Consider the following 17528-nt stretch of genomic DNA (forward strand, 5'->3'; position numbering starts at 1 on the left):
ATAGATAATTATACCCACTAGACTTTCACAGAGACGTTGGGTACAGTCAGCAGCAAGTTCAAATCATTTTTGAATTTTTCTTCGCATAATAGCTACTTTACGTACCTACGCTAATATGCTAAGCTATGTACGAACGTGTTAATTAATATTTTTTGTGTTTTATTTCAGTGTATTGGCAATTCTTGTAGAGCCAGGGTATTTACCTATTGAAAATATACCTAATATTTTGTAATAATTCGGTATAGTATATTAAATATTTCTGTGGGCTTAGCACATCTTAGTAGGTAGGTACGTCGTCTGGCGGCGAGATAACTATAGACTACCCGTCCTGATGTAATTAATACAGTTAGAATAGAAGAATAAAATAAAATTAGGCGATTGCGATTAAGTATTACATATTCAGGAATATAGTTTTTTCCGTTAATGAAATCTAGCTAGATCAATTCTTTCTTGTGGCCCAAAAACCCCCATATAACAAATTTCATCGAAATCGTTAGAGCCGTTTCCCGAGCCGTTTCCGTTGCCGAGATCCTCGAAATATATATATACCTAAACAAATAAATATACAAGAAATGCTCGTTTAAAGGTATTAGTAAATTTAAATTGTCCTTTAATTTGAGGAATAGAGGAGGAATTTTTTATCCAAATAAAGTCCATATATTAGTTAGTAGCTCAGTTTATTTATTTTTGTGCAGTGCAGCGGGCTAAATTGTACTGTTGAGGTAATTATGTTTTAAATTTTAAGCATTTTTAATGTTAAACGTTAGCAATTATTTTTAAATCTTTCAGATCCTTATCATTAAAAGACCTACCTATGCAAATACACCCAACACCATAGGTTTAAGGCGGAAAATCAAAATAAATCGCCACCACGTGTAGGAGAGTAGAGGTCAAAGATTTCAAAAGTAAAAGCCCTTGCTACACGGTCGCCGACAAGGCCCTCAGACCGCGTGGCCTTGGTCTGGACGGACCGTGTAGACAGTTGTTTCCAACAAAATTTGACCAAAACTGACCAATGAGGTCAGACCAAGGACAGACGGTTAGAAGGCTTGTCGGCGACCGTGTAGCGAGAGCTAAAGATAGGGCCCGTTCATATACCTAATACCGAACGAACATGTGCAAACGCGATTTCTGAGGGCCTACCGCGAACCACGTTCGACGTGTTGCCTCCCTGTCACACTTACGTACGAATTTACAAGTGCGACAGAGAGACAACACGTCGAACGTGGTTCGCGGTAGGCCCTCTGCACCAACGAACTGGCCCACTTCGTAGTGTCCGTAATGTAGGTCCGTCTTTACGAAGTAGAGGTAGAGGTACCCTGAAATATGTATATTATTAGTTTTTATTTTACCACTTTATCGGTGTGGTTGGTTTAAATACCCATGCCAAATTCCAGCTATCTATCTACTATCACTAACAGAGTGAGCTAAAACCGCGGATGGACAGACGGACAGACAAACATGACTGACAGACGGATATGGCGAGACTAAGGGTTTCTAGGGATTATGGAACCCTGTAAAGGATCCAGTGAGACACGAATTCAAATCGGTACGATCGATCATAAAATTAGATAAATAAGAAAGAAGAAAACGTATTACGCCGTTCACACTTCACGTTTCGTATTTATTTTTAGTGCACAGGACTGTTTTGTGACGAAGAGAAATTTGTAAGTAGCAATCTGAGGGTCTACCGCGAAAATCGAACTATCGTTAGGTACTCACGTTTTGTTTCGTCACTCTTGCTTGTCTATTTAAGCGATATAGAGGCAGATAACGAAATTTCAAATTTCTATTTTCGCGGACGACCCTCTGTTTTTTTGCCAAAATAAGACAAGGAATATCGAAATCCAATAATTAGCACGCTTATTATGCTATAAGGGTATCCTTATATTATAAGCGTATGCTTATGTTTATATTGGTGAGCGGATGATAAGGGTTTTTTTACGGGTATTTCGCTTAATCATAGGGGTTAGCGCTTAGATAAGGGCATTACAATATTTACAATCAAAATGAAAGGGGTTTGGCAGAGGGTATGGTGAGTTAAGCCTTCTCAAAACAAACAATACAAAGCCCTTTATAAGGCCCAAGATACACTTGTAAGTTTTACTTAAGTAAGTTGGGGATACAGCTATAATACAGAATGAGAGATGAATATCGTTATCTCCTTCTAACAAATAACCCTACTTACGTAAGTAAAACTTACAAGTGTACCTATCTCAGGCCTAAGAGATAGTGGGCCGGTCCCTGGTTATGTATATTTCTATGAGAGTTGAACTTCTACCCAGTCCATTCATTATTTTTCAATCTTTACATTGTGTAAGTTGCTGTTGTCCTAACTCCTAAGGCACCCATTGTTTTTTAAGTAATAACAAATATTAATATTATATTGATATTGTATTATAGGGGCAAGTGCCACCAGTCCCACGAAATGGATCCAACTTCAGAGTGAAACTGGCACATTTATGGAATCAATTAAAAAGATATTTGAAATAATCACACCCTGTTTTATTCATTATTAAAAAACTACTTCTTACTTAAAAAACTTCGCTCGGAAAACATATAAAAACTCGAAAATGCGCGTTTTCCCAGAGATAAGACCCAGCTAGATAGATTTTTCGCCCCCGAAAACCCCCATATAGCAAATTTCATCGAAATCGTTAGAGCCGTTTCCGAGATCCCCGAAATATATATATAAATAAATAAATAAATATATAAATAAACAAGAATTGCTCGTTTAAAGGTATTAGATAGATTAGATTTTATTTTTATTGAGCAGGTCTGTTTGCCCTTATCCCATTTACTTGAGGGTCAGCACTGTCTGTCTTATTACAAGCTTTTATTTAACTTGCCCTGCCCTAGTAGCACGGTCGCATTTTTATCATTTATCACCATGCCTGTCACGTTCTAACAAGTATGTAAGTGCGAAAGTGACGGGCTTAGTGATAGTGGATAAAAAATGGAACCGTGCTGAGCCCGCTGTATGTTAGTTAGTGTGGGTCAAATCTCGGAAATTACATTTGACCCACTTCCAGATTTCCAATTGAGCTGAAAAATTTCATACATATGTAAGTCGGGTGACAATGCAATATTATGCAATGTAGCAGATCTGATGATGGAGACAGGAGGTGGCCATAGGAACTCTGTGATGAAACAACACAACCTAATTGTGTTTGAGGTTTTTAGAATTGTTTTGATGAGTATTAGTTGCTTGTGGTAAAAAAAAGTACAGTCAGCAATAAAAGCTTGTAACAAAATTATATTTTTGGCAAAACCTTATTCTTTCATACAGTCTGTCTAAGCTAATTCAGCAACAATAGAACAAAGTGCCACCTCTTTCACTCTCTCTAGCCTTTTTCTACCCTTCAGGTGTAGGCCTCCATTTTATGCTACTCGTCACGGTTCTGTGCAACCCGGAGCCACTTCTTCCCCGCAGTCCTTTTGTAGTCGTCGTCCCATCGCATATTGGGTCTACTTTGAAAACGCTCTTCCCCCCATGGTGCCACCATAAAAATCAAATCAATTTTAATTGTTATTACTCAATCAGCACACCCTAAGATCAGCTATGAATTAAACAGGTCATATTATGTATTTTATTGAAAATTGACGTTTATTTTTTACACTTCGTCTCAGCAATGGCAGAATTAGGTTATTTGGGCTCCATGACTACAAATTCTGTAAAGTTAGCTTGTTAGAATTCCGTCTCCGTCATCTCATCAATCACCTCCTTACATTTCATGTTTCTCACACAATTAATCCACTGTATTAGTCTTTTGTTTTAAAGTTTTGATATGTAAATATTGAGACGCACTTTCTGACAATGCATCTGCATATAAATACCTATCAATTATATCGGGTACAACAGCACTTGTTTTATAGGCAAGGGACATAGTCGTGTAAACCGTTAGTTGGACTGATTGTCTACAACTCTACACAAAATATTCGTGAAGTCAGTAATTTTATGTTGAAATAAGCAGATTATTCAATTATGCATGTTACAACATACGGTTTTGAAAACAATAACTCATCTAAGATAACTATTTTCTACACGACTTACTTAATAAAGATGTTCAAATTATTCCAATACAAACATGAATTAAGTACATAAGTAACAAATGTTAAAGTTTTAAAACATAAGTAACCTTTGAAAATCATCATCTGCCGGTTTTTACTGTGTATTGTATCCATTGTGTATCTGTATTGTATCACTGTCAAGTCAAATGTCAATTCAATTTGTCAAATCGCCAATGACAGGCTTGTTTGTATCTGTTTACGAAGCTTGCTAATACCAAGCACTTTATTTTAAATCTGTACTGATAAATCATTTTTTTACAAGTGTTTTTTGTACGCTGTAATACATTCAATAAAATTAAGATTACATATATTACATATATCAATCATTTAAATCAGCAGCGAATATTGAGTTGAGTGGGTCGCTGCCGACATGCCCACCGATGGGGCCATCTGAGCTTGTAATATTTTATACCCTCTTTTTAAGACGGCCAAGAGGTGGGTCCCTTCCCGAATTTGAACTTTTGGGTTAGATGGGTCGGAGCCCAGTCAACTTTGAGAACCACTGATTTAAATTATATTTACCTCTTGAACATATTTAAATCAGAAATATGTATAACATTGACAATGTGTAACATGAAAATTACTTAATCACTTTCAAATTACCCTCTGAAGTTGTGAACTCTACAAGTGTGAATCAATTTAAAAATAGACTCGACAAACTATCAAAACAGTGAAATCGTGCTAAGTGAACTATGATTTAGACGCACCAGCATCAGCTGCCTGTCTAAAATGAAATAATAATAAAGGTGTAAGAAAACGTAAAATCAGGGTTGGGCAGTATTTCAATTACATGTATTTGAAATACGTATTTGAAATACAAATTAGTATTTTGTATTTGTATTTCAAATACTACCTCAAAAGTATTTTGAATTTGGTATTTCAAATACTGCACTCACATGTATTTAGTATTTTGTATTTCAAATACTTCAAGCTTCAAAATACATTTCTATAAATACATTTTATTAAATTCTATAATCCTAAAATGTCTAATCTCTCGCACAAGCTGTGAGCCGACCGCGAACCTCCGATCCAGCCGAGATACAATTTTCATTGGCTGGATACTGGATCTATATTAGGTCAACTTCTGCGTGGAACTTTTCGTTTAAATCTAGGGGATAGGGTCATTGCAGTAGTTTCCGTCCATGCACTAGTTTTCGACGACTTGACGGATTATCAAATATATATTTCATTTGTAAATTGTAATTTACTACTTTTTGCGAAATCTTCATCTTCCTCGCGTTGCCCCGGCATTTTGCCACGGCTCATGGGAGCCTGGGGTCCGCTTGGAAACTAATCCCAGTAATTGGCGTTGGCACTAGTTTTTACGATAGCGACTGCCATCTGACCTTCCAACCCAGAGGGTAAACTAGGGCCGTAATTGGAATTAGTCCGGTTTCCTCACGATGTTTTCCTTCACCGAAAAGCGACTGGTAAATATCAAATGATATTTCGTACATAGTTCCGAAAAACTCATTGGTTCGAGCCGGGGTTCGAACTCGCGACCTCCGGATTGCAAGTCGCACGCTCTTACCGCTAGGTCACCAGCGCTTCGTTTTTGCGAAATATCATTGTTATATGTAGACAGATATATTGCTTAGACGCCTTAGACATAAGGATTGAAATCAGTCCAAATTTGTGCAGGAATGTAGGTATATATTCAAATTTCGTCAAGTGGACGTAAACTAGAGCTGGACGAAAACTAGCGCAATGACCCTATAAGTTTATATGAAAGGATATTCGTTAACGTTAAAACTAAATGCTAAACAAAAAAATAAATAAATGTATATTTTGTAATTGAAATACATTATTTTAAACACTGTAATTTGTATTTTGTATTTCAAATACCCGTCACCAAAGTAGTTTGTATTTTGTATTTCAAATACTTTTAAAAATGTATTTTGTAATTTGTATTTCAAATACGTGGAAGCCAGTATTTTGCCCAACCCTGCGTAAAATAACAACGATTAACTCAAAACTTAATTTCATAGGTAATATCAGAATATCTTACGTAATAGGTATTTAATTTACTGGCCAATCCTGATGTCACTTACATAGTAAAATGCAATTCAAATGTAGAATATGTACTCTGTAAAATATCTTATGTATTACATGAGAGTTATAAAAAGAATACCATAGAAAAGAAAAAAGAAAGCTGTGCGTTTATACCTGAATTTTATACTTGCCGGGCCCGCCATTTAAACCGGTGTAGTACCAACATTCAGCAATAATGTGTGATGCGTTCAAATTTATTACTTTGTTTATGACTGAGGCGGTTTCGAAGCGGTTGTAAATAATTAGTTCATTCATCGTTGTATAATCTTATTAGAGTTAGGTCAAGCTAAATTGGCAGTGATTTTGATAGCCTAGCTAGAGCAAGGATCTTGCCTTTACATAGACCTTTCATGGGCTTACCCCAAAGAGTAGTTTGATATTCTTCTTTCGCGTTTATTGGTTTGGTCTGTACGCGGCATTCAACATTAATGAACAATTATTATTAGAAAAAGTCCCATGTTGAGGAAAGAAGTTCATAAGTGCTTGTTGCTAGGCCTACATGAATAATAGTAGTTTATGCAACAGTGATATAATAAGGGTTCTTAAAATTCAAGGGTCGAAGTTACAAAACGAGACGTAGTCGAGTTTTGTAAAAAAAGACCCGAGAATTTTAAGAACCAATTATGAGCTGTTGCATACATTACTTTTTCTATGACAGCTGCAGCAAAAAAAAAAAAAAAAGAGTTATTATTAAAAAAAAAGAGTTATTATTTAAAAAAAAGAGTTATTATTAAAAAAAAAGAGTTATTATTAAAAAAAATTGAGTTATTATTAAAAAAAAAAAGAGTTATTATTGTAAATGAAAACATACCTCTTTCAATCAAGATGATCGGAACTTGTATCTTTAAAAAAAATAAAGCAGTTGTATTATACTCATAAGATGACTGCTAGCAGTCATCTTATGAGCCTATAGACAAAGCATTCAAATGACATTGCTTTAGATATCACTGTCAGTCATTTAATTGACACATTTAAGTGCTGGAGTAGAAAAAGTATATTTTGACTTGACTAGAAGTTAAAATTTATATTGCTGCTTGTATGAACATTATAATGGTTACATGTGATTTCATGTAAGTAGTACTGCAATGTTTTGCCGTCAGAGTGCAAGAAATGAAATAACTGTTTTTTGACATGTTTTCACAGACAATCAAATATGACATTGATACATCAAGGTGATTTGTTTACAAAGGGCCTACCGGGAAACGCGAAATCGAAACTCAGCTATCTGCCTCTTTGTCGCTCCAATATGCAAGAGTGATAGAGACTATAGAGAGGTTAGATAACAAAATGTCGACTCTCTCGTTCTCGGTAGACCCTTAGATTGTTTACTTGTTGTGGTAGTGGCGCCCCCTACGCAGACTTTCGCGTAATATTCCCTATTGACACACCTCGGACACTGGCGATCAAATGTATGAAACAAACGCGTTCCTACGCACACAGCCTAGGCTCATGTAGGTGAACGCGTACCATGCTTGTGTGAGTGAGATAAGCCATTGTAGGGTAACTGTGAGGTAACCGAGAGCGGGTCTCACTCAGCGGGTGTGCGGCACTCCGCCCGGCGGCACTTTCAACGGGAGTCAGGGAGCGTCCATACTACGCTAGTACTCTTTATTATACTGTGCTATTGAGAAAATGAAAATGGAATTTCGCCACCAGCTAAGAACAATTATTTTAAAAGTCGTAACACACTATCGCACCGCACCGCGACCTTAGTGTGCCGCACCCATAAGCGAGAGCGAGAAACAGATGTCACTTTCTCGCTCTCAATTATGAGTGCGGAGTGCGGTGCACCGCCACCGTGACCTTAAAGATTTAGCCCGCTCAATAACCGCCTCGGTTCCACTGTTAAATGGTAAAAACATTACATCTTGTTTAAAATATAATAAAATACAGCCATTCACCCTAGAATAGAATTTTAATAAACTTAGTAAGCTAAAAAATATTTCTAGTGTGCCTTATTTATACAAATTGTATTTATAGGTCGATAAAAATCATTATGTTTGGCTGAACAACAAATATTTTAAAACTATATTGAACCATAAACAAATTCTTGACGTCCGACGCCGCTCTTTCTCTTTTTGTCAAATTGGCAGCGCTGTTGCTAACGCCATTTTTGTTATACGCTCGAAGCTGCGTAAGGTGTTTATTTTTTACTCATAGGCACGCTCTACAAGTGCGAAAGAGAAAGACGAATGGGATTGTTGTACGTAGCTTCTACTGGCCTGAATATTTTCTTCGAAGCTTATTTACGACGTTTCTCATTGTCTATGCTATAGATACGCATCCCGAGCGATACATACGGTATAAAGCTTTTAGTGACAAATGTATAGTAAAAATGAAGGAAAACGCCGTACTTAAGTGGCAAAAAGTGTGCAATCCCACCGGCCCCCAGCCCCGACCTCGCCATGGTCACCGCGCTGTCGCCATCAAAGATTTGATGATAGTTTTCGGCGGGGGTAACGAAGGTATCGTTCACGAGCTTCACGTCTTCAACACCACTACAAACCAATGGTTCGTGCCCGTCACCAAGGGGGAGGTGCCTCCGGGATGCGCCGCATACGGCTTCGTAGTCGACGGAACGCGTTTGCTGGTTTTCGGCGGCATGGTGGAGTACGGCAAGTATTCTAACGACCTGTATGAACTGCAAGCTTCCCGGTGGGAATGGAAACGTCTGAAGCCGCTGCCGCCGAAACAGGGCCTGCCGCCGTGTCCTCGCCTCGGGCACAGCTTCACTCTGCTCAACGGCAAGGTGTACCTGTTCGGTGGGTTGGCCAACGAGAGCGACGACCCGAAGAACAACATCCCGAGGTACCTCAACGATTTGTACACCCTCGAGCTGTATCCCAACTCCTCGATGACGGTGTGGGACATCCCGCTCACCTACGGACAGTCCCCTCCACCGCGCGAGTCTCACAGTGGAGTTTCATATACAGATAGGCACAGTGGCAAATCTTCACTTATCATATACGGAGGCATGAGCGGATCCCGTCTTGGCGATTTGTGGGTTTTAGATGTAGACAGCATGTCATGGTCCCGACCTGAAGTGGGGGGACCGGCTCCCCTGCCACGCTCCCTGCACACAGCCACTGTAGTTGGCCACCATATGTATGTATATGGTGGCTGGGTGCCGCTGGTACCCGACGAATCCAAGCTAGCCACCCACGAGAAGGAATGGAAATGCACTAACACTCTTGCATCACTAAATTTAGAGAATATGACATGGGACAACATAGCTCTGGACAAGTTTGAGGATTGTGTTCCGAGAGCGAGAGCCGGCCACAGTGCAGTCGCTATACAGACAAGACTATACATATGGTCAGGGCGAGATGGATATAGAAAAACATGGAATAACCAGATTTGCTGCAAGGATCTATGGTATTTGGAAGTGGGAGTGCCTCCTCAAGCGGGTCGGGTCGCACTGGTCCGCGCGGGCACGACGTCGCTGGAGCTGTGCTGGCCGGCCATGAACACGGTCACCACCTACCTTTTACAGGTGCAGAAATGTGGCAAGGTGGCGCCGGCGAGGTTCCCGGCCGCCGCGGAACCGGTGGCCGCGCCGCCGCCCGCCTCGCCGTCCGCGCAGCCCGACGCGGCTAAAGCCTTCGGTCTCACCTCGCCCACATCCATCGGCCTGCCGCCCTCGCCCATGGAGATGCCCGCGCGCGCCGCGCCCGTCGCCGCCGCCGCCTCCCCCGCAGCCTCGCCTGTCACGACGCCACAGAAGATCATGCCCGGCACTATAAAGGTTCCCGCTCAGGCCGCGGTCAAGATATCTCCCGGAACGCCCGCGCTCAAACAAGCGACATACCACGGCAAGACAGTAGTGAAGTCTCCGGCCGGCTCGTCGCAGATCAAGGTTGCGGCTGTGACGCCGCAGGGCGTGACGCGTATAGTGAGCGCATCGAGCACGCCGGGCGCCGCGACCACGGCGCGCGTCAGCACGGCTCCGGCGCAGCTCGTGCTCGGCTCGGCTGCGGGCGGAACTCCACGCTTCGTACAAGTCAAGGCGGGCGGAGCGGCCGGCGTTCCTGTTAAACTAGGAGCCGGGAGCGCCGTCAAACTAGCTGGCGGACAGGTTCCCCTCAAGCTGGGAGCTGCCGGCATCCAGGGCATGCAAGGCAAACTGACGACGGGCGGCGTGCAAAAGGCCGGCGGCGTACTCAAACTAGGCCCCGGCAACGTCAAAATCGGCACAAGTAACGTCTTAGTAAAAACTGCGGGCGGCATGCCAGTGCAAGCGGGCGCGGGAATACACAAAGTCGCCGGCGGCTTACCCGTTAAACTCGGCGGCGCTGGCTTACCCGTCATAAGCAGTGGCGGAACGTTACAGCTCGCCGGCTCGCCGCTTCAAGGCCAAGTCAAGGCGCCAGTGTACAAGATCGTCACGGCCAAGTCTGGCGAGCAGACAGTCACGGCGACGACGGCGGCGGCGGCCGCGGCGAGCGGCGCGGTGATGCGCTCCGCCGGCGGCAACGCGGGCATCCCCGTCATTATAAAGAAGACACCTGGCGGCGGCGCGCAAGCCTCGGCCCCGCAATATGTGACTTTAGTGAAGACCTCGACAGGCATGACTGTAGCGACGATGCCGAAGGTAGCTATGATGCAAAACCGACCCTCGGCGCCCGCGGGCGCGGCGTCCAGTGCGGGCATCGCCCCGGGCGCCACGATTGTAAAATTAGTGTCTGCTAACACTGTAGGTGGCAACAAGATCATCACCCTGCCCTCTAATATGCTCCAGCTAGGCAAGGCGGGAGTGGGCGGCAAACAGACCATCGTCATCACCAAGTCGGCCAGTCAGGGCGCGCCGCCGGCCCCGCCGCAGTAGCACGAGTGATTAATCTAACTTGTAAATGTCTGTGAAACACTATTAGTGAGTCGGTCGAACTATAGTATATTTTAAAATCATAATATAGTTTGAGTTTTTTTTGTATGTTATATGGGTCTGTGTAGAAAGTGTCCTCATAGAGTTTTTACTAAAATATTTTAATAAACTTTTAATATAAACGTATTATTGTAATGTCCTGATATCCGCTCATGTTTTAACTGATTAATGTTGATCTGTCTTCTACCATGATGTATTCCTGTATGTGGCAGCGCACGCTGTTTTTCTATGTGTGATTCTGCAGAGTTGCTTACATTGTGACTTGATTTTACTTATGTGAAAGTGCCTACTGAGCAATTCGAATCTTGCCACATGCATTGAAACGGGCAAGAATTGTGTACAATTGTCTCTTAACTTATTATTAGTTTATATTTCTATTATACATATTAATATTTTTTTACAATAATCATGTATTGACAAGTACATCTCTGTAAATCAACTAGCATTGTCTGGTTTGCTAATCTAAACTGAAAGGACAAATTGAATGTTCTGTCTTCCTCGTAATGCTGAAATTATTTAAGTTCTTGTAATGATTTTAAAACCTTTGAATGAGACGGTGTTTAGGATGCTAGTTATAATTTGAATATTTATGTTCCAGAGAATGTTTCTAGTGGCTGCCCTCCGGAGCCTACCAAGTGGGCTCCCGCAGCCACTATGAACATGAGTCAGGACTTGTTTCTTAGTTTTATTCAAATCACGACATAATATGCACTACTATTTAAGTTTTATATGACAAGACGTGTTACTTTGGCATTGCTCTGGTGTTGGTAGGTATGTGGTCCTCTGATTACCTGTGAGACCCTGAGGCTATTTTATAGATATTGACTTGATTTCTGAACCAACACTTGAGATGGGTTTCGTTCAACTACCACCGGTAGGTAGACCGATCAGTTGCGAAGGCACTTCCAATATAATTTCATAATGACAATTTTATTGATAAACATTATCAATAATTGTTCTGTAAGAGATATCCGACATAAAAATGCAGAGTATTATTGTGAAAAATCTTAAGATTTTATTAGGGTTTGCTCACAAGGATGTATGTCAAATTATTTATTTAGATTTTCTATTTCACTGTAATTATATTGTAAATAGTAGGTGTGTGGCGGTCGATAAGGTATGTTTACAGAGAGGTATTCCACTGCCAGTGGTCGGTTGCGCAATTGTCATGGCTACGTACAGTCGCTTTCAATTTCGGTATAAAAAATATGTCGTCAGTCATCGCACAGATGATGCCGCCTTTGGGTGATCTATAAATACTCGCATAATAGAGTAGTGGACTGAACTTGAGACCTACTGCACGCAACTCACACCGCGTTGCTATTTTACAAATTTTCTTGTTGTCTTAAATATTTGAATATGTTCTCGTGATATGATGTATTCTGCATTTTTATACGTATGTATTGTTTATTTACTATAAGTTAGGTATACGTATAGAATAATCATTATCGGTAAGGTAAAGCGAGGTACGGAATGTAAATATCATTAAGTAGGTAAATTTAATGTTATAGTTTGTTCACATTATGTTCATTTGCTTGAATAAACGATTTGGATAAAATTGTGTTTATTATTTCGCAACATTCAATGACCTATGTAAAATGATTAAAACACAGATGGCGCTAGTATATACTTAATATTATTGTAATTATTCATTTGTTATGTAGTAGTAGAGCCATTTATTTCAATAAATATTTACATATTTAACTTACAAAACATGCCATGGTTTTTTTTTCTCTAAATAAATTTAGTATTCATAATATTTATACAGCTATAAATATAAGTACTGAATTTCGATTGTTACATGCATTTTTATAAATTAATTTTATAAGTAGTTTAATAATGAATTAATTATGTATTGTATTTATTTAGTTCTGAAATATTTATTGAGATGTCCATTTGTGGACACAGGCCTCCTCCATCGTGTGCCTTATCTAATAATTTTAAATTTTGTATTTTTTGTATACTTCTGTCTCGACGGAGGGTTTTAGTCTAATACTCCCGCGGCGACCACCCGTACTGGGAGATATAGAGGGTTCTTGCTTGTCATTCTGTTGTGTTGAGAGAGATGGGGATGCTGTTGGTTGCTATTGATCTTTGTTGGACGTGCTATCATGCAGGAAGCGTTATATCATATTTGTTCTTTTTCGAAATTTGCTGAGTGGTTGTCCTTCCCGTGCTCCCTATGTTGTCAGAGGTTGGTGTGATTTCTGGCGAGTTGGATAAAGTTCTTTTATTGTTCGGTTTCGGGGTGTACATTTTACTGTTCCTGTTACCATTTGTTATGTAGTAGCATTTAACTCACTTTTGATTGCCTAAACCTAAACATTCAAATTGTATCTCAGCTAGCTTTAAATATTTTCATCAATTATTATACGTATATTATACGCTTTAATGAGCTCTAATATTTTAATGGGGTAAGCTGCAAAAATATAGCTGGTCAACCAAATCTTGTCAGTAAAAATAGGCACGGAATTCAAATTTTCTATGGGGCGATATCCCTTCGCGCCTACATTTTTCAAATTTGCCGCCTTTTTCTACTGTCAAGATCTGGTTGACCAAGTATAGGACGAGCCATAAGAGAAGATATTTTTTTTACCAACAGCAGTTTACTAGGTTTTTTATCTTACATACACAGACATATGTGACGTTCCACGGCAAAAGGTACCTTATGGCACTTGGCGCTTACGTCGCATAGCGCCGCAATAATAATAGCGCGCGGCGGCGGAGCGGCGTTAATAATAGCGTAAGCGCCAACGGCCATAAGGTACCTTTACCGTGGGACGTCACATATACATTTTTTTTAAATTTGCCGCTCTTTATTCTGACGGAATTGGCTTGACAAACTATACATATCTAATTGGATAGTGCAAAGAGTAAAGTAAGGGAATAATGTATGATGGATGTCATCGTTTATAGTACAGCGCCATCTTGTTGCAAGTTTCGGAACTATTACGAAACTTTCAAAGGTAATGCGCTCATGTAACGTTGACGACTTGACGCTACATTCTCATACTCGTGTTTCAACAAGTACGGCCTAGATGGCGCTTCTTGCCTCACATAGAAAACATTCGTACGGAATATCTATGAATATTTTTTCTTACATTTTCACTTAAAGTTAAAACTGCTATAAGAATTCTCGTACAATTAGTAATGTTATTCTAATCATTATGCGCGAACACGCAGCGGCACTGCATAGAGTAAAAGGTTTTTCTCCTGTTTCTTGGAATCGAGTTCCAGCGAGCTTTGTTCTACCTAATGGGCCCTAATGGACTGCACCATTTTACAAGTGGATAGGCTAGTATTTGCCGCTGTAGATATTATAACGTATACCTAGGTTTCATAATAGGTGCCTAATTTGCATGAACCAGTTGTGTTATATTTTGCTATGGGAACTACCTAAGCTTGATTCCCGTAATAAAACATTTTGACTATGCCTTTTCCCTTATTTCTAATTTGTTATATGGTTCCTTAGGTGAACACAATCAATACCAAAGTTCTTTGCATCTCGTGCCTTAATTTCGTTGTTGTGGGTAGGAGAAAGGTATTTTTATTTCGGTACGTTTAGCAACATTTTAATTAGAATGCCTCGCTACGCTATTCTATTATCTTTCACTCGTAACTCATAATCGGCACTCGCTGCAACCAACATTCTTTTCTTATTAAGCAAACTATTGTTTGAGTAATTCAGTTCTGGCCTTGACTTGTCTTTTAAACTTTTGGTCCGGGTATAGGGCATGTCCGAAACGACTTTTAAATCTTTAAGAACATCCTACTCCCATCGAAGGCCGACAACGCACTTGCAACTCCTCTCTGGTAATTTTTTACCCCACCAGCGGGCTCAGCACGGTTCCATTTTTATCGACTATCACTATGCCCGTCACTTTCGCACTTACATACTTGTTAGAACGTGACAGGCATGGTGATAAACGATAAAAATGCGACCGTGCTACTATGGCAGGCGATGATGTGAATAGGTAGTATGTACTGTCTTTGCATGTAGGTAGCAGCAGTGCTAAGTACCTAGTTATCTGGCAAACAAGTTTTATCTGACAGTAGAATGGAATAAGAGGACGGTACTACCTATTTATTTATTTATTATTACTAATCCACAGTACAAAACTTATAACTAGACTGTAGGTATAGTGTAAATCTTTTGAACTGAGCTAGTTTACTCAAACAGTCTCTCAACAATACAATACTATTGAGTGGTAAACCACAAATTAGGATAACTACCTCGTAGCAAAAGCAGGTTATAACCGCCTTCAAATATTAGTAATTTAGTATAGATTAACGACTATTTTTTTAAACATTAGACTACAAAATACACTAACTAAATAATGGCGAACATAACTTTTTTTTGCATTTTGCACTAGACTACTTCCCTGTCGTGGCTAAGGTGGATATGACTTTACAAAAAATTGAATATGATATCATCTTTTTAGACCATTTTAACCCTATTCAACAAGGAATAAGGTTAAAAATTCAATATACATGCAATGTACTTCTAACTTATTTTTGTAAGTAAACTGGTTGGCGGCTACGAGAATAAAAGCAGATAATAGCATTGTATAAGTTTTTGGCAAAAAAAATATTTTTGGTACAAGCTTTTATCGCTGACTGTACTTTTCTTACGACAGACAACTAATACTCATCGAGACAATTCTAAAAACCCCTAACACAATAGGTTGCGTTGTTTCATCACGGAGTTCCTATCGCCACCTCCTGTCTCCATCATCAGATCAGTTCGATAGTACCATATTATTGTATTGTCATCAGAACTACATATATATATACAGCTGCCAATTTTCATGACGCTACGATCCTTGGAAGATGGTTAAATTAGTTACCTTAGATTCCATTACATGTTAGTTACATACAGGTCGAGAGTTCCTATGGCCACCTCCTGTCTCCATCATCAGATCAGTTCGACAGTACCATATTATTGTATTGTCATCAGAACTACATACAGCTGCCAATTTTCATGACGCTACGATCCTTGGAAGATGGTTAAATTAGTTACCTTAGATCCCATTACATAGTTACATACTTACAGGTCGACCTAATAAAAGCTTGTTAAAAAGGGTTGGTCTCGGACTGTCTAGAACACAAAATGACTAGTGTAATATTTTGCCTATATCCCTTTTAGTCTACATCGCAAACGGTCTAGAACACAAAATGACTACAATTATTTAGACCTTTATTTACCTACATTTCGTCGGTTTATCTTTACGTTAGCGATGTCGACGGAGCCCCGCTGCCGCGGGGCTTTTATTTCTGTGCGGTTTGGCCTTCGGCCATTTGAAGATACTTAACGAACCTAACCTATATGTGATCATTTTGTGTTCTAGACCGTTTGCGATGTAGACTAAAAGAGATATAGGCAAAATATTACACTAGTCATTTTGTGTTCTAGACAGTCCGAGATCAAAGCGTTAAAAACAATGCCATTATTAGTACAGGTAAGTGAACAAGCTTAGTTCAAATTTTATTTACTTACTCGTATACCAACCCGCCAGCCGCCCAGAAACCTGTAACAAGGTCTCGCGTTCCTTTCTGTTTTGAATCTTTATTTTGAGAAATCTAAATTGCATGGCTAGAGGATACTCCTCCCTCTTTTTAGGGTGATAATACTAACATAAGAAAAACAAAGTATGATTCACTCGGCCTAGACTCCAGTGACAAGCGACTCTTGCCAAACGACAAACGATATGTTGCATTATTTGCGTTTGTTTTTGTAAGTATCTAAACTAACGTTGAAGTGTGCAGCAGCTAATGAAGAAATCACCTTATAACGCGTTTGACCATTCTTTAACCAACAATCCATCGTGGTTATATTTGTAAAGTCCAGCTATCACTTTACTAAAAGCAACTTCCGAACTGCGTCATACTCTACGAGCACACTTTTGACACTGGCGAAGACATATTTTAATAAAAGTATTTAAATATCGAAACGCGTAGGTATTCTCCGTGGCGTGTGACAAGTGGGTGGGTACACGTCGGCACGTCCATGGGCAGCTGTAGGCGCAATTAGGACTCGTCCGGGGCAGGCCCCTGGAGGCCGACACACGCGATAGGTAGCCAAAGAGGCCGCGGGTGATTCTAGGAGCGATGTTCTGACTTTACAATATGTTCGTTTAGATACGACCCTTGAGTCTTGCAGTGAATGTAGTGCATTTCGCGCGCACAAATAAGCATGAGCGATTAAGATAGTATCACAACATTGACCAAAACCAGTTATTACTTTATTTATTAACTAATAGCGACCCGCCTCGGCTTCGCACGGGTTAACAAATTATACATAAACCTTCCTCTTGAATCACTCTATCTATTAAAAAAACCGCATCAAAATCCGTTGCGTAGTTTTAAAGATCTAAGCATACGTAGGGACAGACAGACAGCGGGAAGCGACTTTGTTTTATACTATGTAGTGATAATGGAAATTGGGTTATCTGTCTCTATCGCTCTTCCTCATTCGTGCGATAGAGAGATTTAGAGAGACAGATCTTCGTTTTTCGCGGTAGGC

The 17528-nt window shown here is 40.1% G+C and overlaps 2 protein-coding genes across 2 annotated transcripts in view; one reads left to right on the forward strand and one right to left on the reverse strand.

The window, feature by feature from the left end:
- LOC134654676 (uncharacterized) overlaps nt 1-17528 on the reverse strand; it is a 262505-nt gene that overhangs the window by 32303 nt on the left and 212674 nt on the right. The gene's annotated exons all lie outside the window — the stretch shown is intronic.
- LOC134654652 (host cell factor 1) lies at nt 8300-12563 on the forward strand. The gene has a single exon (XM_063510122.1). It carries the CDS (start codon nt 8459-8461, stop codon nt 10946-10948), a length of 2490 nt encoding a protein of 829 aa, XP_063366192.1. The 5' UTR covers nt 8300-8458; the 3' UTR covers nt 10949-12563.

Source organism: Cydia amplana, chromosome 15 (assembly GCF_948474715.1).
Source record: "Cydia amplana chromosome 15, ilCydAmpl1.1, whole genome shotgun sequence".
In the NCBI taxonomy this organism is placed as follows: domain Eukaryota; kingdom Metazoa; phylum Arthropoda; class Insecta; order Lepidoptera; family Tortricidae; genus Cydia; species Cydia amplana.

Bases quoted from the DNA above. Each gene is read 5' to 3' on its own strand.
- LOC134654652 (XM_063510122.1), top strand. From the start codon at position 8,459: ATGAAGGAAAACGCCGTACTTAAGTGGCAAAAAGTGTGCAATCCCACC.